At 34.9% G+C, this 27,936-nt stretch overlaps 1 protein-coding gene across 7 annotated transcripts in view; it reads right to left on the bottom strand.

Annotated features, from left to right (window-relative positions):
* Positions 1 to 3,806: 3,806 nt before the first annotated feature.
* The window catches only part of KIF3A (kinesin family member 3A), a 46,135-nt gene continuing 22,005 nt past the window's right edge, over positions 3,807 to 27,936 (bottom strand). The window contains exons 6-19 of one of the 7 annotated variants that reach the window (XM_054252561.2): positions 27,531 to 27,670; positions 26,932 to 27,129; positions 26,443 to 26,617; positions 21,747 to 21,845; positions 19,998 to 20,069; positions 17,860 to 17,868; positions 14,866 to 15,022; positions 14,292 to 14,472; positions 13,972 to 14,082; positions 13,494 to 13,619; positions 11,449 to 11,502; positions 11,020 to 11,088; positions 10,009 to 10,133; positions 3,807 to 8,576 (exon numbers count right to left, since the gene is read on the bottom strand). In XM_054252561.2, the coding sequence (XP_054108536.1) occupies positions 8,471 to 8,576; positions 10,009 to 10,133; positions 11,020 to 11,088; positions 11,449 to 11,502; positions 13,494 to 13,619; positions 13,972 to 14,082; positions 14,292 to 14,472; positions 14,866 to 15,022; positions 17,860 to 17,868; positions 19,998 to 20,069; positions 21,747 to 21,845; positions 26,443 to 26,617; positions 26,932 to 27,129; positions 27,531 to 27,670 (1,622 nt within the window). In that variant the 3' untranslated portion in view covers positions 3,807 to 8,470. The remainder of the gene's footprint in view (positions 8,577 to 10,008; positions 10,134 to 11,019; positions 11,089 to 11,448; positions 11,503 to 13,493; positions 13,620 to 13,971; positions 14,083 to 14,291; positions 14,473 to 14,865; positions 15,023 to 17,859; positions 17,869 to 19,997; positions 20,070 to 21,746; positions 21,846 to 26,442; positions 26,618 to 26,931; positions 27,130 to 27,530; positions 27,671 to 27,936) is intronic. The other 6 variants (XM_002744605.6, XM_017969692.4, XM_078364866.1 and 3 more) reach the window with 6 other exon arrangements.

Below are 27,936 nucleotides of genomic sequence, written 5' to 3'. Positions count from 1 at the left end.
TGAGTTTTGCAGACATTCTTCTCAGCACAGAGCAGGTACACAGTAAATACAGAAGAGATGTGCACATATAATGGGCTATTGCTCTGACTAAAGAATATGACAGATCAGACATTCCCCTCCACCTGCTCCCCTGCCCCAGCCCTTTTTAGAGGGCTGGGGAAATTTTAGTTTTTAATCAAAGGCTTTATTTCTCCAGTTGTGTGAAGGAATTTAACCGGGACACTTAAAAACAGGCCAGATGCTGGGCACAGTGGTTGACACCTGTAACCTCAGCAGTTTGGGAGGCCAAGGCAGGAAGACTGCTTGAGGCCAAAAGTTCTAAACCAACCTGGGCAATGTAGCAAGCTCCCATATCTACAAAAAATTTAAAAATTAGCCAAATGTAGTGCCAGATACCTGTGGTCCCAGCTATTTGGGAGGCTGAGGTGGGAGGACCATTTGAGCCTAAGAATTTGATGTTATAGTAAGCTATGACTGTGACACTGCACTCCAACCTAAGTGACAGAGTGAGACCCTGTCTCTAAAAGTAAACAAAAAAGGATACCTGATGAGTGGCAAAACTCACAGTGGAGTAGAAATCAAGGCCAACATATTATTTCTGTAATGACTCTCCTGCTTTTAGGTTGGGTTAGGCAATATCCTCTTGCTAAAATTAGTATCTACTCTGAGACATACTTTATTCAGTTGTAAAGTCCCAGTTAAATTCCTTTGCACAACTGGAGAAATAAAGCCTTTGATTAAAAACTAAAATTTCCCCAACCCTCTATAAAGGGATGGGGGAGGGGAGCAGGTGGAGAGGAATGTCTGATCTGTCATATTCTTTAGTTAGAGCCATAAACGTGTTTGGGTAAGACAATCTGATGTTCTGATAACGTTGATAAAAGTCACTTGAAGATTGGGTCACAGGAAATAAATGCTGAGAGGAAACAGTTCTCTTTGAAGTAGCCTCTTCGTAATCATTTTCCCACACATTTGTTCAACTTCCGAAAAAGGACTGAATACCTGATTTGCTTTGCAAAGGAAACAGCTTAAGAAGGAGAAATTGAGATAACAATAAATGTGTTTGGAAGGCTCCTCCAGCTCACTTTAAGTTTAGGCTGTGGCTTTGGAACTGTGTTAACTCCTCCTGTAAGCCACAGGCTTACAGTGGTCTTTAGTTATTTGTACTCTGACTTGTTTTAAAAATGGATTCAAAGTGATTTATTCGAAAAAATTAAGATAGAAAATAACATTATTAGACAAACAAGAAAGGGAGTAAGAAATGATGACCCAGAGAAAAATAAGATTACAAGCAGGTCATCAGATGTTATAGTCCTATCAGTGAAAGCACAATGGAAAATACATTATTTTACCTCACTCTTATTATATATGCAAAGAGAAAATAGTCTGATATAATAATCTGCTACTTAGCTTTAAAAGAAATTTCTCGAGTCTTCAACGAGATGATAGGGCAATGTCTTCAGCAGCATCCCGACAACACAGGCAGTAACAGGTTTTGTAAGGGAGTGGCTCAGTGGTATTGCTTGATGGAACTGGATATCATAGCTCCAGAACTCAATTGGAGAAGTGGGACAAAGTGGGGAAAAGGCAGCATTATTTATCGTCTTGCACATGCCAGGGAAGACCTTTAATTTTGTCTTCACGTTCTACACACAGGTAAGAGTTTTATGTAAGCTGGAATTGGGGGAGAATAATAACCCTGGAATGGCCAGAGGAGTTTCCACCCCTACAAAAAAGACATTTTGAAAACTTGCTTGATGCCAGGTAAAGTGGCTCACACCTATAATCCCAGTGCTTTAGGAGGCCAAAGCGGACAGATCATGAGGTCAGGAGTTCGAGACCAACCTGGCCAATATGTTGAAACCCTGTCTCTACTAAAAATACAAAAATTAGCCAGGTGTGGTGGCACGTGCCTGTAGTCCCAGCTACTTGGGAGGCTGAGGCAGGAGAATCACTTGAACTCAGGAGACGGAGGTTGAAGGGAGCCGAGATCACAACACTGCACTCCAGCCTGGGCAACAGAGCAAGACTCTGTCTCAAAATAAAATAAAATAAAATAAAAAATTAGCCAGGTGTGGGGGCATGCACCTGTAGTCCTAGTTACTCAGGAGGCTGAGGCAGAAGGATTTCTTGAGCCCAGGAGTTCAAGTAATTGAACTTTGGGGAGCTATGAACACACCACACACTCAAGCCTGGGGAATAGAGCAAAACCCTGTCTTAAAAAGAAAGCCATTTGAGACACAAAATTACAGCTAGATACAAGGTCTAGTATTTTTATAGCACTGTAGAATGACTATAGTAAACGATATTTTAAAATAGCTAGAAAATACTGAGTGATCACAACATAAGGAAATAATAAATGTCTGAGAAGATGTATATGTTGATTACCCTGATCTGATTGTTATATATTGCATGCATCAAAATACGACAATATACCTCATAATACGTCTTATTACATGTCAATTAAAAAATTTTAAAGTCCTTTGAAACTTGTTGGCAAATCAAAATTTCCCATTTTCTAATTTGAATTTCTTAAGCCTGCCAATCACAGTGCCTGGTAATCAATGTTTGTCAAAAGAACATATGATTGACAATAACCCAGGTAATGGTATTGTCTTGGAGATACTTTAAGCTTCTGAAGAGAATCTAAATGAGATAATGGCACTGTTATCACTAAGCAACAGTACTTTTCATGGAATACATTCTATATGCATACTTAAGTTATGACCTGAGAATTGGTTTATGTTCTCAAATACCTAATTAAAAGGATAACAAAGCTCAGATAAAAGTATTTTTGGTGAAAAATACATTTTATCAATGAGAAGCAGTGCATTTAAAAACGTTTCTCAAGCTGATCATGGTGGCTCACACCTGTAATCCCAGCACTTTGGGAGGATGGGGCAGATGGATCACCTTAAGTCAGAAGTTCGAGACCAGCCTGAACAACATGGTGAAATCCCATCGTTACTAAAAATACAAAATTAGCTAGGTATGGTGGTGTATGCCTGTAATCCCATCTACTCAGAAGGCTGAGGCAGGAAAATCGTTTGAATCCAGGAGGTGAAATTTGCGGTGAGCTGAGATCGTGCCACTGCACTCCACCCTGGACAACAAGAGCAAAACTCTGTCTGTAAATAAATAAATAAAATGAAAACGTTTCTCCATGGAATCAACCTAAATGTCCATTAATGACAGACTGGATAAAGAAAATGTGGATATATACAATGGAATATTATGCAACCATAAAAAAGAATGAGATCATGTCTTTTGTAGGAACATGGATAAAGCTGGAAGCTATTACCCTGAGCAAACTAATACAGGAATACGTAAGCTGGAATTGGGGGAGAGGAGCTAAGCTAAATACCCCATGTTGTCACTTATAAGTGAGGGCTAAATGTTAAGAACTTATGAACATGAAGAAGGGAACAACAGATACTGGGATCTACTTGATGGGGGAAGGTGGGAAAAGGGAGACAGGCAGAAAAGATAACTATTGGGTACTGGACTTGATACCTGGGTGATGAAATATGAACAACAAACCCACATGACATGTGTTTACCTATGTAACAAACATTCACATGTACCCCAAACTTAGAAGTTTAAATAAATAACATCTCTCCAAGATTTGATTCATGATTTCTGCTTAAAAGATCCATAACATTAAGAATTTCTGGGTGTGAAACTACACAGGCCTCTCTTAACCACACAAAATTGAGATGCCAAGCACAAAGAACCTGCTTGTTCATATCAGGGTGGAAGTAAACACAAAGATAGTTGAGAAAAGCAGCAGACCACTACTACAGGCATTAGGTAAAAGATTTTTATTCTTATTTAACCATGCTGCATGTATACATACAATATCAATATATACAATTTGAACAAATACAATTTATACATAAAATACAATGAAAGCGTGGCTTTTGTAATTGATGCAACAAACTGTAAAATTAGTAATTTTGGCCAGTATACAGTATTATAGTAATGCTACTGAAGTTATTCATTAGTCAGACTACAGTATAAGTTCAAAGGCACTAGAAACATCTATGTTTTCTGCTAGTATTTTTAAGAACAAAGAATAATTAAAAAGAAAACAAATGTATACATTAGGAAATCGGGTAGACACTGGCATACTTAAATGTAAACGCTACCCATTCCTTAATTCACAGCCCTGTAGGAAAAAGGAGGACTTTCCGTAAGAGTTAAGGGGAAGGATATTAAAAACAGACTAAAAAGAAACTGAAACAAAACAAAAAACAACCTAAAAACCATAATCATAGTTTTAAAATATGTTACAGATGAAGTAGCACCACTCCCTCCCTCCCACAACATAACCTTAAATTTTTGCAGCAAAAAAAAAAAAAAAAAAAAAAAATTCCTTTCTCAAGAAAGGAAATGAAATGGCTTGTCAAATGGATTCTATTCATGAGGCAAACGTGGAGATGCAACCCTCTCCTGATTACTCGTCTCATGCTTTATAAAAATCTAAACACAAATAGGAAATACTATAATAATTTTAACATCCTGTTAGCATATGTAATTGTAAGGATTATTAAAGAAGATACTATAAACCAATAGCTACCAAAGCTCCTTTTAATAAAATAAATATGACTCTTAAAAGTAAAAAGAGAATACTCATTCAATAACCAATTTACATATATGTGCCACTCATTTTAAATCTGCATATTTATTTCAAATAATGAGCAAGTGTGTTCATCTATATCCTTTCACAAAATTAACACCGCAGTTACAAAATATTTCATTTGTGGACAAAGACACAGTAGATGTGAAGAAATCACAGAAATGCTATCACTGGAGCTAAATGAATAAAGTCAGTGTCCCATATTTTCATATGGATATTCAGGCCAGGCTTGAATATCAAATTTTGGTATTTCTGAGATGGATATTTAATGTCCATCTGGTATAATCAGTTTTAACATAATGCTTTCTTTTTAAAAAACTGCTATAGTAGGCCGGGTATTGTGGCTCAGGCCTACAATCACACCTGAAATCAAAGCACTTTGGGTGGCTAAGACAGGTGGATCACTTGAGCTCTACAAGTTCGAGACCAGCCTGGGTAACATGGCAAACCCTTGTCTCTACAAAAATATACAAAAATTAGCCAGGTGTGGTGGCATACAGCTGTAGTCCCAGCAACTCAGAAGGCCGAAGAGGCAGAGGCTGCAGTGAGCTGAGATCATCCCACTGCACTCCAGCCTGGGTAACGAGTGAAGACTGTCTCCAAACAAACACACACCCCTGCTATAGTAGCCTGCTTTAGGAACTCAACTGATTTTTTATAGATGGGCTTTTATTTTTACTTTTTATAGATTTCTTTTTGTTATCACGGTAGGGTGGGATATAAATTATCTAACATACTGGCTTAAATTTCCATGTTTTAAAGCTTGATTTAAAAGTTACTCCTTTCCTGTTAGCTGAATTGTAAAAGGTTAGAAACATGAACTTTTAAAAAGAAGCACTGTTTTTTTTTCAACTGGTAAAATTAACATTTCTTTAGAGTAATTACTAGCAGTTATATGTGCATCATCAAAACGTTTCATAATTACCAAAATATTCTGATCACACAAATTTTTACAAGACACATATTTACCTCAACCCTTCATAGTACCTAAACAATGCCCCACAGAGTTAAGTAGTAAACTTCTAACTATCTTACATACCACAAAGAAATGCTTTCAGTGAAATGCAATTCTAATCACTTAGAAAATGTTCAGCACACACAGGACATTCAGTATTCCAATTATGGAATGGACTTTAAATTTATGGATACATTTTAATCACACCTCAACAGTACTCCACCTTCACTCACCCCTACTCTGTACACAGCTTTGTAATTTAAAATAGGATTTAACAAAACTTATTAAAATAATATTTAATAAATACTAACTTATAAAGTCTCAAAATATTTTCAACCAATGTGTTTCAGGGCTAATTACATAATTTTGAAAACCACAAAACATATATGAAGTGGTTTAGGAGTAGCATAACTTTGTATTAATTTTTTGAGATGGAGTCTCACTCTATTACCCAGGCTGGAGTGCAGCGGTACCATCTCACTGCAACCTCCGCCTCCCAGGTTCAAGCAGTTCTCCTGCCTCAGCCTCCCAAGTAGCTAGGATCACAGGCTCATGCTACCACGCCCAGCTAATTATTTATTATATTTGTAGTAGAGACGGGGTTTCACCATGTTGGCCAGCCTGGTCTCAAACTCCTGACCTCAAGTGATCCACCATGCCCGGCCAGGAGTAGCCTAACTTAAAAAAATAAATAAAAATTTCATAAGCAGCAAACAACAGAAAAAATAATTCTATCTATTACAACTTAACTTTACTATGAAATGAACATAATTTTTATTTGTAGAGGAATATGGTCTAACTGGATTACTCAGTAGAAGAAATTCAGAAAAGAATATTTCATTTTTAAAATATAAAAACAAAATAAGTGTTTTAAAGGCTAAGTATTTAAAAGATATTTTTCTTGCTTAGCTGCATTTTCTGGAAAATAGAGACCCTTCACAACTGGGAGATATAAAGTAATTCCCACCAAAATTTAGAATTCAAAGAGAAGCATCCATAAGTTACACTTCAAAGTGAATTTTTAAAAGTAAACATGCAGGCAAAGATAACTGACCGGTATTTAGCTTCCTAATTTTCTGCAACAGTAGATCCTTTATATTTAGGTACAATTCAATGTTTCAAGAGAATATGAAACCAGAACATAAGGTGTATTTGATTTGAACTCAAACTGGCAAGAAAATTAGGAAAGATCCAGATGAAACATTTTCAACTTTTTAAAAGGTATGTATACTTGTAAGGATTGTTGAATTATAAAATTTTCTACCGAATATTAATAAGATCAGTCATCTCATACTTAAAATGCAACGAATGTCAGAAAATTAGAATGTGCTTAAACAGGCCGGGTGGGTTAGTAAGTAAAGGAGTCATTTCTTAGATATGCAGTTCAAACATTCATATACAACAGTGCAACACAGGACAATCTGATCTGCTTCTATGTGCAAAAAAAGACACAGTTTCTATTTTGAAATTCTAGTTATCTAAATATACAGTAGTTCAGTTAACCAATTTATACACACATCTAAACTGTAGCTCTCTATAGTATGAACTGCTCCCCCAACTTCCCTCATAGTACAATTGAAGAGTAGTAGTATGACAAATTGAACAATCACCAGTTGTACAATTTTAATATGTTACATTAATATATGTAGACTAAAAGTTATTAGGCAAATTACTATTTCCGGTCTTATTCACTGATCTACAGCTTCCATTATTTAAAATTATAAGAGAAGTCTTCACTGTTTTAATTAAAGATTTTGTCCAGGCATGAGAGTATCATTAATTTTTATTGTGACTTTAAGTCTGTAACATTTACTGCAGCAAAGAGTCAATTACAGTTTCAGGCTTTGCAGAACGCTTTCTGGTTGGAAAAGAAAAAAGCAAGCATGAATGCTTTCCTAAAAGACTGAAATGCAAACACTTTACATTATATAGTAGAAAATGTGGGGTGGTCTGTATAGAGTCTGGAAACAAGCCAATATTTGACATGTTTGACCACAGTAAGTGTTCAATTAATGCTCATCTTTTCAGGATACAGGAAGCTGACTTAGAGTAAGTGCTAGAAGATGGTAGCCCACCCTATTATGCCAGAGTAGTGAGGGATAGGACAGGTGATAACTTCCAAGACTGGACTAGGTCATGTGGCCAGGCCAAGTGAGCTGCATGCTTGCCAGATTTGAACCCACTGGTACCTCTTCAGAGGTACTCAAAAGGTGCAAGTGGATTCAGAGGAAATCAGAAACAAATCATCTCAGGCAACACCTCACACATGTTTATGTAGGGACTTATGGAAATGTTATATTAATGTATCATATTTATTGCAATTTTGCCCAGCCCATCTAACATGTGTTTCTAATGAGGAACATCACACTGAACATATCATATAATGTAATATAACATCAATAAACCATTTAATACATATATTTGTCCATGTTTATGGCTATCATTTTCTCAGGGTTTCCATGGTTACAGCAGGCCAATTCCAGGACACAGAGATGGTGAGTTTGGCTCATATAATGTGGAGCCACACTTTTTTTTATGATAAACTAAAAAAATGACATCTTAAAATGGGTGTTCTGAAAAATGTATTCAAATATCTTACTCATTTGCTTTAGGTCCACACAGTTAAAAAAAAAAAGTAACTCAAATTAAGGGATCTCAAGTAAATAATTCAAATTTCTGGCTTCTCCTCAGAAAAGAGAAGATCCAGGCTGGGCACAGCGGCTGATACCTGTAATCCTAGCACATTGGGAGGCTGAAGCGGGCAGATCACCTGAGCTCAGGGGTTCAAGACCAGCCTGGTCAACATGGCAAAACCCCATCTCTACTAAAAATATAAAAATCAGCCGGGTGTGTTGGCAGGTGCTAATCTCAGCTACTCAGGAGGCTGAGGCAGGAGAACTGCTTAATCCCAGGAGGTTAAGGTTGCAGTGAGCAAAGATCACACCACTGCACTCCACCCTGGGCAACAGAGCAAGACTCCATCTCAAAAAAAAAAGAGAGAGAGAGAAGAATCAGAAACAATGAGCCCTGTTTCCATAGATAACTAGGAAGAGAATAGCAGCCACTCACTTTAGACACAACTGCTCTACAGTTTGCCCCAGTCCCCACCACTGCCAATTTTTCTCCTACATTGAGGCCAAATGTCTCACCATTTGTCATCACAGTTGCACTGTCATTTTATTAAAAGTGGAAAAGTAAACAATACATCTAAAGGGACTCGTGTTTCTTAGAACTGATTTACTTCATTCATTTGTATAATATGCACGGCATGTGTTGGCATAGAAAAGTTTTTAACCCCTTACCTAATGCTAAAGAATGTAAAAATTTGTACATTTTTAATATGCAACTTCCTGCCCAACTCTGAGTTCAACCATCCCAAATTTATAAGTGTTAAGTCATGTCTATCAGATTATGTAGCATAAAATTGTCAAAACCATACAACCTAATCCCATATGTAACTTGAAAGTCCATGCACTCAAAGTATGGAAAAAAGCAGCTTATTATTTTCTGCATTTTAGGAGCCCCAGAGTCTTAAATCAGCTTAAATAAACTGAACAGTCCTTGATGCAGGAAAGGGAGAGGAAAAAAAATAAGCTCCAGCCCAGCACTCCCACATCCTGATTTCCCTGAGCTTATGTGATGATACATGCAGACTACCCAACAGTCAAAACCAGTACCCAAAGGAGAGGGGCAAATGTCCAGAGAAGTTTTCCTTAGCTGGTGACTGAGGAAATCAAGGTTCTTGGGGCACTATGACAGAAAAACTAACCAGCTGACTACAATACCTTGGGAGACCAAACAGGCAAATTAATTAGCATTTCATAAAAAGAATTAGTCTAAGAATTAAGAAATTAAATTCATTATACATTTAAAAATAATAGAGTGAAATAAAAATAAGTTCTATTATGCAGGAGCCTAAGAAGTTGGAAGACCTTAATTCTTCGGCCACATTTTATTTACTCAAATTCTAATACACAAGGAATTTGATTTTTTTTTTTTTTTTGAGACCAAGTTGTGCTTTGTTGCCCAGGCTGGAGTGTAGAGGTGCAATCTCAGCTATCTGCAATCTCTGATTCCTGGGTTTAAGCAATTCTCCTGCCTCAGCCTCCTGAGTAGCTGGGATTACAAGTGTGCACCACCATGCCTGGCTAATTTTTGTATTTTTAGTAGAGATAGGGTTTCACCATGTTAGCCAGGCTGGTCTTAAACTCCTAACCTCATGATCCACCTGCCTTGGAATCCCAAAGTGTTGGGATTACAGGCGTGAGCCACTGTGCGTCACCAGGAATTTGATTTTTAATAAATCAGCCAAAATATGTATCATGTTAACAAAATAAATTTTAATTTCTTATATATGTATTTAATTAGAATACCTCAATGCCTTCATTTTATGAGATTCAAGGACAGTCCTTACCTTCTCCCTGTCTTTGGCCTTGCTTTCCCCTTTGAAGTTCGTGGTCTTTCTAGTTTCATCAAAGACTGACGGAGACTCTCCTCAGTATAGGCGAGATACACGTGAGAAAGGTCTACTTCAAAGGGCTAAGTAAAAGAAAGAAACACAAAGAACTCTTATGGGAAAGTTAAACCACATTTGAGGGAAGATTTAAAATACCGAGTAAACTCCCAGAAAAATACCACAGATGATAAAACAAAAGAAATGTCTAATGATATCATCTTCTAATCCCAGTATCTACTCACCAAAGGTTGCTGAGTAAGAAGCCCTGACACACTATAAAATTCCTTGGACATAAAAACTATTGCTGTTTTTTTTGTTTGTTTGTTTGTTTGAGACAGAGTCTTGCTCTGTCACTCAGGCTCAGGCTGGAGTGTAGATGCATGATCTCGGCTCACTGCAACCTCTGCCTCCTGGGTTCAAGTGATTCTCCTGCCTCAGCCTCCTGAGTAGCTGGGATTACAGGCACGTGCCACCACACCCAGCTAACTGTTGTATTTTCAGTAGAGATGGAGTTTCACCATGTTGGCCAGGATGGTCTCAATCTCTTGACCTCATGATCCACTCACCTAGGCCTCCCAAAGTGTTGGGATTACAGGCGTGAGCCACCGTGCCCAGCCTGCTATTTTTTTTTTTAAAGCTGCTCCCTCTTCCTGTTGATCCAGGACTAGAACTAGCTTTGAAGAGGAAGAAAGACACATTCTAGTCTCTACCCATAACCCTATGACCCAGAGTGGTAGTGAAAGGAGGACTCCAAAGAGTGACTCCATGCCACTCTTATGGTGTGAATAAGCCTGACATCAAGACCGATGGTAAGTAGAATTGCCCTAACCATCACCCCATCCTAGAGGCTTTACTCCCAAAAGATAAGGCCATTTTTCAGAAGAGCTGATTAACAGATATCAGGTTGATGACTCACATTCCCATAAAGAAACAATTATAGTTTTGTGTTTTTTAAAAAAGTACTCTTACATCTTTTTCCTTTTTATCAGGTACTGGGGTTTGCTTCCTCATGTTATTTCCCGTGTAGGCAACACATTTCTCAAAAAAAGAAAAGGGAGAAAGAGAGAAACGTCTTAATTAGTAATCAATACTGTGAGTTAGGCAAATAACAAGATATCCTAATATTATAATAGTAAAACATCACTTGAATGTTGGGGCAGAAAGGGCCTCAGAGGTCACTCAGTCCCACATGGCCCCTGACCCTGACCATTTTCACCCAGACCATGATCTGTATGTTATAATTAATTATGTATAATTAAAAAAAATCTTATCTGCCCTACTGGATTCTCATCTGATTCATCCACTGGACCACCTTCCTCCCCACTGTAGCCAGTATAATTTCTAGCCCATAGGAAGTACTCTTTAAGTATAACAAGAAAGGATGACGGTAATACTCACTAGTTGCCATTCTCCTATGTCTTCATTCCAATGGACGTAGTTTTCAATCATTTCCTTTTAAAAGAATGAAAGCTTATTTTTAATATTTAATGACATTTAAAATACTGAAGTCATAAAACTAAAATCTTAACATTAATAAAAGTTAAGTCTCAAAACATTATATACTGATACGATAATCTTTTTATAAATTCTAAAATATGTATCTCTTAGGAATGCATGTAGATACAATAAAACTGAAAATGAAAAAACAACAGAATAAGAAATTCGGGAATCCAGGTAATGGTTACTCTGAGTTGGAAGAGGCAAAGGAATGAAATAAGGAAAGGGAAACTGATTAGAAGTAGGTTATTACTGGGCTGGGTGTGGTTGCTCATGCCTATAATCCTAACACTTTGGGAGGCTGAGGTGGGTGGATCACCTGAGGTCAGGAGTTTGAGATGAGCCTGACCAACACGGTGAAACCCCATCTCTTCTAAAAATACAAAATTAGCCAGGCCTGGTGGCACATGCCTATAATCCCGGCTACTTGGGAGGCTGAGGCAGGAGAATTGCTTGAATCCAGGAGGCAGAGGTTGCAGTGAGCCAAGATCACACCATTGCACTCCAGCCTGGGCAACAAGAGTAAAATTCTGTTTCAAAAAAAAAGAAGTAGGTTATCATTAGGTCCTAGCTTTTGTTTTGGGTGATTTCAATAAAAAATAACTAAATAAAAGCAGGTCCAAGGACCAAGAAGAAGAATGTACCATAAACCCCAGATTAATTCCGTGTACTTAAGACTAAAAAAAAAAAAAAACACCTAAGACTTCTTTTCTTTTTTTTTTTAAGATGGAGTTTTGCTCTGTTGCCCAGGCTGGAGTGCAATGGAGTGATCTCGGCTCAACACAACTTCTACCTCCCAGGCTCAAGTGATTCTCCTGCCTCAGCCTCCCGAGTAGCTGGGATTACAGGTGCCCACCACCAAGCTCAGATAATTTTTTTGTATTTTTAGTAGAGTGGGGTTTCACCATGTTGGCCAGGCTGGTCTTGAACTGCTGACCTCAGGTGATACATCCGACTCAGCCTCCCAAAGTGCTGGGATTACAGGCCTGAGCCACTATGCCTGGCCTCAGACAAATTTCTTAAATCTGTATTGAGATTCAAAACAGATTTTTTAAAAATTGGCCAGGCACGGTGGTTCATGTCTGTAACACAGCACTTTGGGAGGCCAAAAGGGACAGATCACCTGAGCTCAGGAATTTGAGACCACCAGCCTGACCAATGTGGCTAAACCCCGTCTCTACTAAATAGTAAAAAATTAGCCAGGTATGGTGGTGCATGCCTGTAATCCCAGCTACTCAGGAGGCTGAGGCATGAGAATTGCTTAAACCCGGGAGGCAGAGGTTGCAGTGAGCTGAAATTGCACCACTGCACTCCAGCCTGGGCAAAAGAGTGAGACTCTGTCTCCCCCACAAAAGAAAATCATAATGTTAAAGTTTACCAAAATGTGCTGGAAAGACAAATTCTGGATTACAAAAAAATACAGACTGAGATTTTAAAATCATACTAATATGAAAAATTCTGGAGATGAATCATAATGAGGGTTGCAAAACAATGTGAATGTACTAAATGCCATTGAACTGCTTACTTAAAATCGTAAAATGGTAAATTTCATGTTATCAATATTTTACCACATACACACACACAGAAAGAATCCACAACCATAGCAGGGAGAAAAAGTAGCATAAAGGCTCCATTTATTCTACTTGTATAATAATGGGTGCTAAATGTAGGAATGGAACCTACACCTTGATTCTGATTGCATGTATATGAATCGGAGTTTGTCTAAAAGGCTGAAAAATTCTCATTTAGATCCTTAGTTACTCAGAGATTATGTATTAAGAAAAGTTAACAACTAAAGTGAAATGTGATGGCATTTGTTCAAGAAAATTGTACAATCAATAACTGAAATATTAAGTATTTACCATCAATTAAATTCAAAATTATAATTCCTGTTTCTTAATCCCAGTCAAGTGACTAATATCTGGATCAGAGAACTTCCTTTTTACCTGATAATCCCGAGGTATAAAGTTATCAATAATAAGCATCTGAAGTCGAAGCTCCCGGCTAAGTTGCCGAATATTCTCCAGTAGGCCCTCAATTTCCCTCTGATGTTCTTGTTGGAGATCAGCCATCTACCAGAAAATCCATAAAAACATTATGAACAAACAAGACTTTAACTACAAAACAGCTCCATCTCACACAGGACACTAGTCTAAGAGGCCTTGTGAGAGCTTACCTAGTTCTTTGATAAAAACAATAAACAGCGTGACACTATCAGCATCTATTCTACACTATTTGTTAAGGTTGGAAAGAATAATTTAGCCTAATAGATTAAAATTAAAAATTGCAAATAAAGGAGAAATATCTTATTTCTTCTAAATTACAAGTTCAGACTATGATTACTTATAAATTCTTAATCAAAGAACTCCTTTTTAAAAAATTCAGAACCACATTCATTAGTAGGTAATTCCTAAAAGAACCAACCTCCGACTTTGCAGCCATCAGCATAGTCCACACTTTCTTTAATTTCTTGGTCTTCCCCTGTGCTTCCTCTTGCAAACTGGTATATTTTTCTTCAATATCCAAACGTTCTTGCTATGAAAAAAATTAGTAAACTTCAGATGTTATCTGTAAAATCAAATATCTAATTCTTTAACAAATGATATAAATGTTTAGTAACTCTTAATCTTCAAAGCAATCCATAAATATGTTTTAAAATTTCAGTAAGATGATAGACAGCTTTCCACTAGAAAAGTTAGATCTCTCAGGCAAAATATCAAACTAAAAACAGAAAGTCACATTACCTCTTTTTCCTCAAGTTCTCTGCGAAGTTGCTCTGCTCTTTTCCTCCTTTCTTCCAGTTCCATGTTAGATTCTTCAAGAAGTTTCTCTTGTTCCTCAGCTTTGGCCAACAAATCAACCCCACCAACAATTACCTTCTTTTCCAGGGCAGACAATTTTTCCAGCAAAGACTGATGTTCTTGTCTATTGATTAGAATGAGAATACTCTATATTCACTGATCATCTATTATTCTACTAATATCATTTCCCAAAATTTAACAAAAATGTGGATATACAATTTAAAAATAGAAATATAATTATGTAACATCTCTACCAAATTATACCGCAGTATAGTATCAATTTCTAATTTAATCTATAACTCATTCTAATTCATGAATATGTTTTCCTATCACATGGAAATAATCAAGACAGATCTAGTTTTTAGAAATACACTATATATAATGGACACTTATCAAAAAATAGCTACACTGGAGACAAAAATCAAGCTTTTAATTAGTATTCAACTTTCCTATTTATATGTCCTATGAAAAAATAGAAATTTAAATCACAAATTCATCTCAATGCAATAATACTCACTGGGCTTTAAGAAGATCTTTTTCCCGTTTCTCTAATTCAGCTCTAGCCTTGTTTCTTTCTTCTTCTTCCATGTCAAGCTTTGTTTCAAGTGCTTTTCTCTCCTCATCAATTTTTGCTTGCATTTCAATCATCTTATCTGGGGAGACTTTCTTTTTACCTATTTGAATCATTTAGTTGCAACAAATCACTAAAATGAGTCAATGTTTCAGACTTATATAAATTACCTCCTTCAATATAGAAATGCCTATACTCCTCAATAATACAAAAACAATTATCAATATTATAAGGAAATCAAACCAATAATAACATGCATTTCCATTTATTATGTTCCTAGAACTTTTTAACTCATTGCCAAATTCAAACTGTTGTCCAACTGTGCAATGGTAACTAAGAACAAAAGTGAAAGAAAAGCAAAACAATGAGCTAAAAAAATAGAAAAAGAAAAATTAACAGGAAAGCCAAATTAAAAAAAAAAATTATGTCCCAGGATAACAAATATAGGTTAAAAAAACACAACATGATTCTTCAGTTACTTTTTCCCAATAACCAAGTATAAAATCGAGCAATTCCTTAAAATACCCTCCCCAAGTTCACATAAGTGCATAACAGTCATATATAGGTATAAAATACACAGATAAAAATAACAGGCAGAATTTATATCAAGTAGTTTTAATATATTTTTCAGTTTTTTCTAAAATTTTTGTTTAATAACATTAAAGTATTTTATTTCACAGCATACTTTTAAAGGAAAAAATTATATACTATGTAATTATGTAACAGTTACATGCATGGTAATTAACCAAGCATTTCACAGTTGCCTAGCTGTCATGATCTATCATCATACGCTAAAGAAACAGCTAAAATAGCTTGTTATTATGTCAAACTCAGGACCTGAAGGTTCCCTAAGTCAGAGTAAACATGCCAATTGTCAAATATAGGTAGAAATACTACCGAATAATAAAGCTGGAATATGGCTTCCAATTATTTTGCTAATGATGTCTAATAAAGTATTTTATATACATATAAAAGGTGCTAAATGAAAGTTTATTAATGAATTTCAAAATTACAAAATCCAAATGAAAGAAAAAAAGAGAAAATAAAACTAGCTTATTAAACTTGTTATTAAACTGAATCAAAGACAATTCATTTCTGGTTGTACAGTTTCTTAGAAACATGCATTCCTTCAGAAAACTAATAAAACTTTTCATAGAATTAGTCTGAGGCTCTCCTGGAAGCTTTCTGTCATTCTTAACTTCCTTCCCAAAGAACTACAGAAGAAGAGTGTAAATCATAAGAGTTTACAAATTGTTAATATCTCCACCCAAAAGCTAACTCCCTACCACCTAATGAGGAAAAAGAACTGAAAAATAATAATTATGATGGAGATATATAACTGAGAGTATATTCTTTCAGGAACCATGAGATGAAGAATCATTAATAGGCTTTAACTCTTTAGAACAAAATTATGTAAAAAAACTCCAGGGTTTAAAAGACATTATTTCTACAGAACTGTAAGTCAAAAACAAACCTAAGACATGAGACAAATGAAATAAAAGAGTAAATAAAAGCACTGATCCAAATTCATGCTTTGGTGTGGTGTGATTCATTGCATTCCAAAAGTCAGGAGGTAGACTGATTTAATCGGCTTATTTGGCACAGTCATCAGAATTGAATCTTTTGAATTAGCTGTTAAAAAATAACTTAAAAGAATTTAACTCCTATTCTCAAAGTACTTCCCATCAGTTATACTATGTCTTAGAAATCTGAAGGAGAAAAGTATCATTTCAGGTATATAGTAAGTATATGCATTTTAAAAAGTTAACTTCCTTTCCATTCAGAATTACAAATATTTAAAGACAGTGGGAAATACGTTATGACAAAAATAATAAATACATGAAACACTGATGCTAATAGTATAGAGGAAATGATCTAATAAACATATGAACAGTAATATGTACAAGCTTCGAGGGTTCTAATTGTTTTGTTAATAGTTAAAACAGTTTCAAAACCCATTAAGAGACGGTAAAATAAAAAGATTTTCTTAATAAAAAGATTTTATATGTAGAAATACAAAGACACATAACTGTTGATGAATTAATACATTACATTAGTAATTCAAAGCCATTCTGGGATGTTTCCAAACTGATACTTTAGCAGCAAAAGCCTTATTGTGCTCTTGTAACACTTTCATGAAGACAATCAAAGATACATAGCCAGGGTTAGTTTCAAAAGCCTAATATTTAGTTAAGATATTACTTTAGCGAGAATCACTCTGACAAATCATTATATTTCTTCCAAAATAGTATTTTAAGCTAAATGTGAATATGTGCTAACTCTCCTAACCAGGTATTTAAAAATGCAACATCACTAAAAGTCACTTTTACTGTATTTTTTAAAAGACTTTTCTTTAAAAAAAAAAAAAAAACCTTACTAGACAAATCAATCAAACAAAAACGAAATCTTTTTCTAATAATGCATGATAAAATCCAGCACAAAATGTAAGGCAAATAAATATTTTTAAAAGTTAATGCCATAAGAGTATTTAATTAAGCCAGATATAACTGGTAACATTTTTATTGCCCTTTCTCATGTGCTCTAACCAATATTGTGAATGTGAACTGGCCAGGGTAAGTTAAAAGGGAAGAACTTTAGGGCAGACCTAATTGAATTAATTTCATTTTTATTACTTAAGCACCCACAGCATAGGTAAACCAGGCATTCAATTCTTGGCTTTAAAAAAAAAAAGGAGAAAAATGTTTGAATGTGAAGTAGTTTACAGTTGTATTTCCAAAATTTGGTTTAATGGGTCTTTAAGAATTTAGAAAAAAATAAGTGTTTTGTAAAAGCTGAAGTTGAAAGATTTCTAAAAATACAAAAGATAGATACTTACCTGGTAACAAAAATTATTAAATTTTTAAAATTTAGTATATTTAAATGAAGTTATTTATAGGATAAATAATTATACCATGTGGAGTGCAAATCAATCACACCAACCTGCTTGATCTTGCAATAAGAAGTAGTAAGCAAATCGCAGACAGGAAGCATATGCACAGAGATGAGGAGAAAAAAAGGAAAATATTATTTCTTTGGTAAAACAAAGAAAAATATATAATAGCATTCGTTTAAGTGTAGAAGTGAATCAAATCATTATCAAAACTGAAATAGAGCTCATATAAAAAGAAAGCATATTTAACACAATGAGAAATGTAATTTAAGCAAGAATAATAAAGTTAACTTAGTCTTAGATTATAACTCAAGTCAATCTCAAGAGCTCACACTGATTCCCCAAGTCCTGCAAAGGTCAGAGTTCAACACATGAAATTAGGAACCTGCTAAAACCTGGGAAGTAATCTAAAAGGGCAGAACAGAAAATTAAGACAATTTTAACAACTAGAAAGTTTAAAGTGACAAAATTCACACTGTCCCTAGCAAAAACATCCCAATTCAATATTTCTTTTAGTATAGGATCTATTATAGACATGCCTCACTTTAAGAAAATCTAACACAAAAACCTGAACCGAACAGATAGATTAGATTATAGTAATTTCTACTGATTATTTAATTAACAGGAAAGTCTAATGAAGACTTTTTAAAGACGGCAAGTTCTTTCAATACATCTGATTTCCCAACCGAATTTATGGGCTTTTTCTCTTTTCAGAAAAAAAAATTATTACATAAAATGAAGTACACCTGAATAATAACAAATTTACATTCCTTCTATTAGCAGATGGTTAACGGTAATTATAACAATGATTCTATATAAGTCAGTGTCAACTGACCATTCAAGCAAGAAACACCTTTAAACAAGGCTATTCATATTTTTAAAAGGGAGGGTCCATACAAGTTACACACAGCTAACCACATGCTGGGACAACCACCTCTCTACTTCATCAACACACCCACATTACAACAAAAAACATTATGTACTAGGTATGCTAACAGGAATTAAAACTTCTTGAACTAAACAAAGTACAACTCATTTCATAACATACTTTCATATAACTATTAAGTTTTAAAACAGAAAATTAAATTGCAATGCCTCCCACTCAAATATTTTCTTGTATTTCACACTTTATTATACAAAGTAATACCTCTATGTGGTATTATACAAAGTAATACCACAAAGAGGTATTATACATTAGAATATATATTTGTGGTTTCTAATGCAATTTCAAGCATTTTACAAATTATCCTTCGAAATGAATTGTTTTGGTAACTTGCCTACAAACTGCCTACAAATAAAGAAAAAGACTTCTCATATTCTTGGAATTATTCTAGAAGGCTAAAAGCGTAAGAACAATAAGCAATTATCTCTGTCATTAGTTTTGGAAGGGTAAGTATATAGATAATGCTTTAAAAGACAGTAAGCTGCAGGCTGGTACAAGAAAACAACACTACTCCCCTTTCTTCTGAAAATAAAATGGTAACACTTTGCAATTTGATTAAATTAGGTTTTAACAAAAGCGTTTAAGTTTGAAATAAGTCTAGATGGATCCTGCATAATCTTCTCGTGATCCTGCATTCTCTAATCAGACCTTAGAAAATTTCTTAAAATCTATCAGGTAATTTAGAAATATGGGTAAATATCCATTTGAAATAAAACACTATTCAATTCATCTTTACTTGCTTCAAGCTTCACGTTTTTATTTGGGAGTCTTTAAGCTACCACTAAGAATAGGACACCAAAGTGTAAAATATTTATAACTGTACGACATGTTATAATGGGCATTGGTGTACTTCCAACTATAATTTGTACTTTTAGAAATTTAAGATCTAATGTCATGTGTCCCTTGTACTGAACAGAATAAGAAATATATCACGAAACCTAAAAAAGAACTACGAGAATTATTCTTTTATACAGCTTACTAGCTCTCTTTACATTATCTCAATTGCAAAAGCATGAATCTCTCTTCCATTGTCTCAAACATAAGCTAAAGCATATGTTTTAACAATTATGATTAACTGGAAGCAATGAAAGGGGGTGAAGGAATCATCACATGCTTTGTTCTACTGAGGAATCCAACATGTATTCTGTAGGTAATGACAGGGAGCGGTGCAGCATTGCTCAAATGAAGCCCATGTGTTATGGAAAAGCCAAAGCTCTGTTAGAGAACGTAAGAGCTACCACTCACTAGGCAAGAACTTATCCAGAGGTTTCTCTATGACAGAACATGTGGAGTCTGAACTACTGCTGCTGCTACTGCCTGGAAAACAAAGAAATGAGCCCAACGGGAACCAAAGAAAGAGGGAACAAGAAAATGAACACATACACAGAGAAAAATTCAGTTCCAGAGAAAAAAATTTAAAGGACAATCAAGCTTTGTATTAAAGAACCAAAATTTACTTTCCCTAAAAACAAGTCTTGGTAGTTTATTCAATATCTACTTTACGAAGCCATAGAGAGGCATTACAAAGTATACTGCTTTAAGCAACTACTGAGGGCAAATCCTACTAGTCACCTAAAGCCTAATCATTTAGAGGTTTGAAACGATAAGAATAAAAAATAAGTAAGTCATTTGGTGACATTTTAGTCTATTAAAACTATTTAGGTTGATAAGTTAAAGGTATGGAGTTTCAAAACTTAAATTCATACACAATAAATATTATAGGAATGTTAAATTACCCTTCATTATAGACAGGTTAGTCTGTCTCCACTTTCGGTCTCTTTCCCCCAAAATAACAAACTATCAAATGTGTTTAAGTTTTGACAGCAAAACTTTCAAAAGGCCCACTGAAAATTTTTAAATTTCTAAGCCTATAAGAAAGATATATTACCATTAAATATTTCAACATATTAAACAGTAGTATTTTTCTATTTAAAATTTTATTTTTTAACAAATCTGTAACCTGCTTTAGCTTAGAAAAGAATAATCTACTCTGTGAAAAACTAGGTGTGAGCAAAAAAAATTTCTCTAAATCAGGCAAACATTTTCTGCAAAAGGACAGACAAGTGTTTGAGACTTTGTAGGCCATGTGGCTTCATGTGAAAGCAGCCACATATGTAAACAAATGAGTATGGCTGTTTCAATAAAATTTTATTTACAAAAACAGGTGGTGAGCTGGATTTAGCCAGCAGACATTTTGACAATTCTTGCTCTAAATCATTATTTTCCTGTCTTTTGAAGTTACAAAATCTTTATAGTTTTTAAATTTGGGACTCCTAATCAAGCAGTGATGGGTTTATTTTCAGCACAATCATTTTAATAAGACAAGCAAAATATGCAACAGCTTGAAAACAATGACCACATTAATGGAAGAGAGTTCTGAAATAAATATTTATGGTAAAAAGGTTTGAAATGTAGGCCATTATAATATGTCCATTTCATTTGCATATTATCTGAATTCTAATCACAACAGACTTAATTCACACTTGGCAACAAATGCCCCACGACAGGGTGAGAATGAGAATACATTTTATAAAGAAAAAGAATTAAATTTAAAAATGGAATTCCTCAAACAAATTTACTATTTAAAAATTAGTGACTTTTAAGGACTAATCTTGTTTGTGGAAAAATTCCACATTATCCTAATTTCCTTAAAACACTTAGGTTCCTGACACAGATGTAAGGCCCTACATAAAATTAAAACTCACATGAAATTTTAAAATGGCATACCCACTATTATAGTCTTACAATTCTAAATTCTAAAAAAAACAACATGTATTCAAAGTCAGCTATAAACAGATCAAAACAGGAGAAAAAAATGCAAAGTTAACCAAGTAAATGGTATACATCTTCTGTTCTAATTGTTATCATAACAATTAGATAATTGTTATCTAATATATTAAACAAATAGATATCAGCAAAATAAAAGTCATGCACTCTAACCTTGTGAAACCACCTAGTTGATTTCTACAAATTAGAATACTAAACAGAACTTACCCTTTCTTTTTTTCCTTTTCTCTCCATCTTCTCCAACCTCACCCTCTTCATCATCATCTTCCTCTGATCCACTTATATCAGAGCCTGATATTTCTTCTCCTTGGACAGAAATTTAATACAATGTTTTTTTATCCTGTACCAAGTCATTGGCTATTTAGGAAATACCTATATCAACTTTCTTCCTCAGGTTTTTGTTACTGCAAACAACAATTTAAATACTATTTAAATTCTCCTAGAGAGTATAGCAGATAGGCTAATCTCAGACATAAATAAGAGGTACAAAAAGACTTTATCTTAAAGTCTCTAAAGAGAACTTAAATTCTGACCCACTCAAATCATTGTGGCTGGCCAAGGTGGTGCATGTCTGTAATCCCAGCACTTCGGGAGGCTGAAGCAGGCAGATCACTTGAGGTCAGGAGTTAGAGATGACCAGCCTGGTCAACGTGGGGAAACCCCATCTCTACTAAAAATACAAAAATTAGCTGGGCATGGTGGTGCGCACCTGTAATTCTAGCTACTAGGGAGGCTGAGGCAGGAGAATCACTTGAACCCAGGAAGCAGAGGGTGCGGTGAGCCGAGATGGCACCACTGCTCTCCAGCCTTGGCAATACAGCAAGATTCTGTCTAAAAAACAAATAAATAAATAAATTCAAATGATCAATTTATGTACACTTTTAAATATATATAAAAAAATTATGGGCAGGGCATGGTGGCTCACACCTGTAATCCCAGCACTTTGGGAGGCAGGTAGATCATGAGGTCAGGAGTTTGAGACTAGCCTGACCAACATGGTAAAACCCCATCTCTACCAAAAATATAAAAATTAGCCAGGCGTGGTAGTGTGCGCCTGTAATCCCAGCTACTTGGGAGGCCGAGGCAGGAGAATCACTTGAACCCGGGAGGCGGAGGTTGCAGTAAGCTGAAATCATGCCAACTGCACTCCAACCTGGGCAACAGAGCAAGACTCTGTCTCAAAAAAAAAAAAAAAATTATGTGGTAGAGTTACTAATTCAGTCTTTTAAAAATGTAAAAATGTGATCACTTTTGAGGAGCAATTTCTTCTTCAACAGCTTCCAGTTTAAGATTTCAAATAACTCACTCAACTGTATTTTTAAGAGCCACAGAACTGTCACGTAACATAGTGATCCCGCTTTTAGGACTGTATCACAAGCAATTTTCCAAAAAAGTGGTTATTTGCACAAAGATAATGCTAACTACACATTAACTTAAAGATAAAAAACAATAAAAAGGAATGATTAAGCCAATAAAACAGATCAGCACTATATCATCTTCAAATTAGCTATTTTTAAATGCCACTGTTTACATAGGAAATGTCTAAGGAAATAAAAGTAATAGAGGAGAAAAAAGTAAACTATACACGAATCACAACCAAGTAACAATTGTACCTGTAAGTACAAGATGGAAAGGAACACAGAGTCTTGGGAGAAGAAATTTATGAAAAATGCTTTGTTCTTTGGGCTTAGAAACAATGACATCTTGGTAGTAATGAGCATACCTAGTGCCCAAAACTGGGTTTCTAAAAACCATTCACCTGCAAAAGGGACCAGAGAGAAGTGAATGATTGATTCTAAGGTTGGGCAAAGAAGACACAAGACAAACCTAAAATCTTTTGTAGTACCAAAAAGTAATCAAATGCTCAAAAAAACTGATAAGCACATGCTGAAAGAATACAGGAACTACCCTGAAGGAATTCCTAAGAGCCAAAGTTGGAACAATTTGAGGAACAAAATAAATAATCATACTACTGGAATAAATAAATGGGAATGAAGGGGCTGTTATTCCTTATAATAGAATCCTAAACACGAAACAAAGAAGAAATGATGAGAATAGAAAATCACACTGAGCAAATTGTTGCCAGTAAGAACTACTGATGAATATTAAATGTAGTAGGAGAAAGTACGACAAGAGACAGGACCTTTGCAGTCTCAAAGTATTTCCCACAAGATACATATTAGTTACAAATGGAAAAAATAAAACAATAGATTTGCAGTGGGGAAACTTTACAGGGTAATAATTATAAAAGAAATGTAGACAAACTCAAATTAATGAACATTTAACAAAATATATGACGAGTATTCTTCTAAAATGTCACGATCAAGAAAGACTGGGGAATTATAAGAGACTGAAGAACAAGTGTGCTAGATACTGTCATTAAGAAGGCATGACATACAAATACAATGTGTCATCCTGGATTGTATCCTGGGCCAGAAAAAAGGGCACTGGAAGGGAAACTGACCAAATTTGAATGAAATCCACAGATTAGTTAAGACTATATTGATGTAAATTTCCTGGTTTCAATAACTGTACTATACTTTTTTTTTTTTAACTGTACTATACTTATAAAAGATGTTAACATGAAGTGCAGCTGGGTGAAGGATAGATAGGAACTCTCCGTATCATGTTTGCCAGTTTTCTATAAGCCTAAAATAATTTTTAAGTTTAAAAATTATTCTTTTAATGCTATTGCCTACTTTTTTATTGTTTGTATGATCAACGCCATTAACTGGATTATTAAAAAAAATGTCAGAGCAAAAATAAAATAAAATGTGTTAAAAACAGCATTATCATATAATTCAGCAATTCCACTGCTGGGTACATACCCAAAAAATGGTAAAACAAGAAATTGAACAGGTATTTGTACACCCATGTTCATAGTGGCATTATTCACAATAGCCAAAAGATGGAAGCAACCAATTGTCCATTGATAGATGAATGGATAACAAAATGTAGTATACACATACAATGGAATGTTGCTCAGACTTTAAAAGAAGTCCTGACACATGCTACAACATGGATGACCCTTGAAGGCATTATGCTAAGTGAAATAAGCCAGTCACAAAAGGACAAATGCTGTATAATTCCACTTTCATAAGATACCTAGAGTAGTCAAATTCATAAACAAAGCAGAATGGCTGCTGGCCAGGAACTAGGGCAAGGGAGGAATGGGCACATACTGTTCAATGAGTACAAAGTTTCAATTTTACAAGATGAAAACTGGAGACAGCTGCAGAACAATGTGAACATAAAGCCACAGAAATGTAGACTTAAATGTGGTTAAAATGTCCAGATGCAGTGGCTCACGCCTGTAATCTCAGAATTTTGGGAGGCCGAGGTAAGTGGACCACAAGGTCAGAAGATCGAGACCATCCTGGCCAACATGGTGAAACCTCGTCTATATAAAATACAAAAAATTAGCTGGGTGTGGTGGTGCACGCCTGTAGTTCCAGCTACTTGGGAGGCTGAGTCAGGAGAATCACTTGAACCTGGGTGGCAGAAGTTGCAGTGAGCCGAGATTGTGCCATTACGCTCCAGCTGGGCAAGAGAGGAAGAGCCCATCTCAAAAAAAAAAAAATTTTTTTAATGTGGTTAAAATGATAAACTTTGGAATAAAATTTAGGCACTTGCTACAACATGGATGAACCTTCAACTTCTATTAAGTGAAATAAGCCAATCACAAGAAGACAAACACTCTATGATTTTACTTATACGAGGTACCTAGAGTAGTCAAATTCACAGACAGAAAGTAGAATAGTGGTTACCAGAGACTAGGGGGAGAAGAGAATAGGAAGTTATTACTTAATGGGTACAGCGTTTCTGTTTGGGATGATGAAGAAGTTCTAGAAATGAATAGTGACAGTTGCACAACAATGTGAATAGACGTGATGCCATTGAACGGTACATTTAACTAATAATGGTTAAAATGGTAAATTTTATGTCATGTATATTTTGCCACAACAAAAAAATGTAAAAAAATAAAGTCAGCATAATAAAAGTATGCACTCACCATTAACATGGCTAAGAAATTTAAAATCTTTAAAACATACTGGCTATAAATACCACCTAGTGGTCATATTTAAAACACCAAATTTCATTATCTAACAGAGTTTTCTGCTTTTCCTCAATAACTTTACTTGTTTACTAAATAAGCACCTCCTCTAAACATTTGTGATGCTCATGTCTCTGAATTTCACCTCTGATCTAGACAGTTTCCTCATAGACTACAAAGGTGCAATTTCAAAGCCCTCTGTTTACCTGGTTTGCAAAGCAGCTCTATACCAATCAGAAAGAACCTGTTTTTTGCATAAAGGTGCAAGAAATCACTGCACACTTCATGATTGGGAAGCTTCTCACTCTCATAAATAAGCTCTTCAAATTTTCTAACTTTCTAGAATGATGTGTTAGAAAATAATTTCCAAAATGGAAACTCATGTTCAAATTTTGGTATGAAAGGATATTTTAAAGGTCATGCAATGCATTTTTTTCTTATAGAAAACTTGGTTTACTCACACCTGTCTAATGTCTTTCTTTACTCCAAATAATAGTGAGCTGACATTGCAAAGCCAGAATTCTGGTCATTTTCACCTAAATATATACATTCAGAATTTACTCTTATGCAGAGACAAATAAACATTCATTCTTTAACAAGTGGTCACGTGAAATCTATAAATCATGGGAATGTTTTTAGAAAACCACATACATAAATACTATGTAATTCTACTTAAGCTTAATATGAACATGCTAAAGTATGTAAGTACCAAGTCACTTTCCAGAAATATTCATTTAACTACCAATGTTAGAGGCTCAAAAAATGTTTGAGTACTTTTATTAGAACACTTAGTGGTTCAACAACATATTTTTAACCAACATAAAGATTAATATTTTGAGAAAAAGTTACCTTCTTCAAGCTTCTTTTTCAGTTCTTCTATTTCTTTCTGGAACTGACGCAGCAAAGCATCCTTTGGATCTTCATTAATTCTAGCTTTATTTTTAATATTCTTAGCACGATTGGCATACCGTAATGTACTGATAGTTTCATCATAATTGTAATCTGCTGGCCCAATATTTGCACACTGTAGAATTAGAAACATGAAACAAATCATTTTACACTTGACACAGTTAAAATTAACATAACCATTACAAATATGTCAAAAACTGTTTAAAGCAAATATGCACCCTTGGCTTTCTTGAAAAAGAGTGTGTCAACCACATGGGTTTCCAAATGACACTATTATGGGCTAATACACATGAGTGTACCACAGAAAGGACAACCACAAGTCAAAAAAAGTAAAATAACAGTTTTTAAAATGTGATACATTATAATTATTGGCATAAAGTGGAATCTTAAATTTGCCTGATGTTAACAGTATCACCAATTAAGTCTTACCATCATAGTTTTTGAATTTCCTCCTAAGGAATCCTGAAGAAGACGAGTCAATTTCGAGTTACGATAAGGCACATGAGTGCTTTTTCCATCAACCAAGGCAGAAATTACATTACCAAGGGTGGAAAGTGAAAGATTGATTTTTGTAGCTTCCTTTAGGCGCTGTCCAGTAGCTCCAGTTTTTGCTTGCCTTTCTGAACCCTAGCAATAAACAGAGATGAAAGTAAAAACAAAATTAAAAAAAAATAGAATATTCATCCCAAGGTTTTATTAAAAAGTAATGTAACCTTAAAAAACTTGATACGATGTCTGGAATTCACTTCAAAATAATATAGGAAGGGAAGAAGTGGGTGAGAGTAAGTAAAACAAGATTAACCATGAGCTGATTGTTGGAGTTGGGTGATCAGTGTATGGAGGATCATTATACTATTCTACGTACTGTCATATACATTTGAAATGTTCCATAATATATAATAAGCATATACAAGTAACAACTTAAAAATCATATGTAAATCATACCTCTTTACTTTAATTTTTATTCATTTATAAAATAAATGGATCACAATAAAGAAGTATTCCTTAAGCAATGTCCTGTTACTTACAGCAAGATCTACAAGATGGAGCTTCCCCATCCTGACATGCATGTTACCGTCAATGCCTTTTTCACTGCATTCTATAGTTATTGTAAAGATGGCATGAGAACGGGAACTATGTTCGTTCATATTAGTTGCACCAACAGAACCTTTAATAAATAAAGAAAATCCTTAAAAAGTGTAACAGAGAGTGACTTTAAAAATAATTAAACATCCAGAACAGCTTAAAATACTTAATTTCATCACAATTAAAAGCCAGACAGCATGGCTAAACTTTATAAAGGCATGGGTGTGTACTTAGCCATTATGTGAAATGGCTCTTATACTTTATGTTAACAAAATAATTTTTAAGGTTTCTCATATTAAAGACATAACGTTAGCAAAAAATAGTTTCAATCCCAAATAATTCTGCCTA

The sequence above is a fragment of the Callithrix jacchus genome, chromosome 2, assembly GCF_049354715.1.
Source record: "Callithrix jacchus isolate 240 chromosome 2, calJac240_pri, whole genome shotgun sequence".
NCBI lineage: Eukaryota > Metazoa > Chordata > Mammalia > Primates > Cebidae > Callithrix > Callithrix jacchus.
The sequence above is the reverse complement of the archived record's forward strand: the minus strand, read 5'-3'. Positions and strand labels throughout refer to the sequence as shown.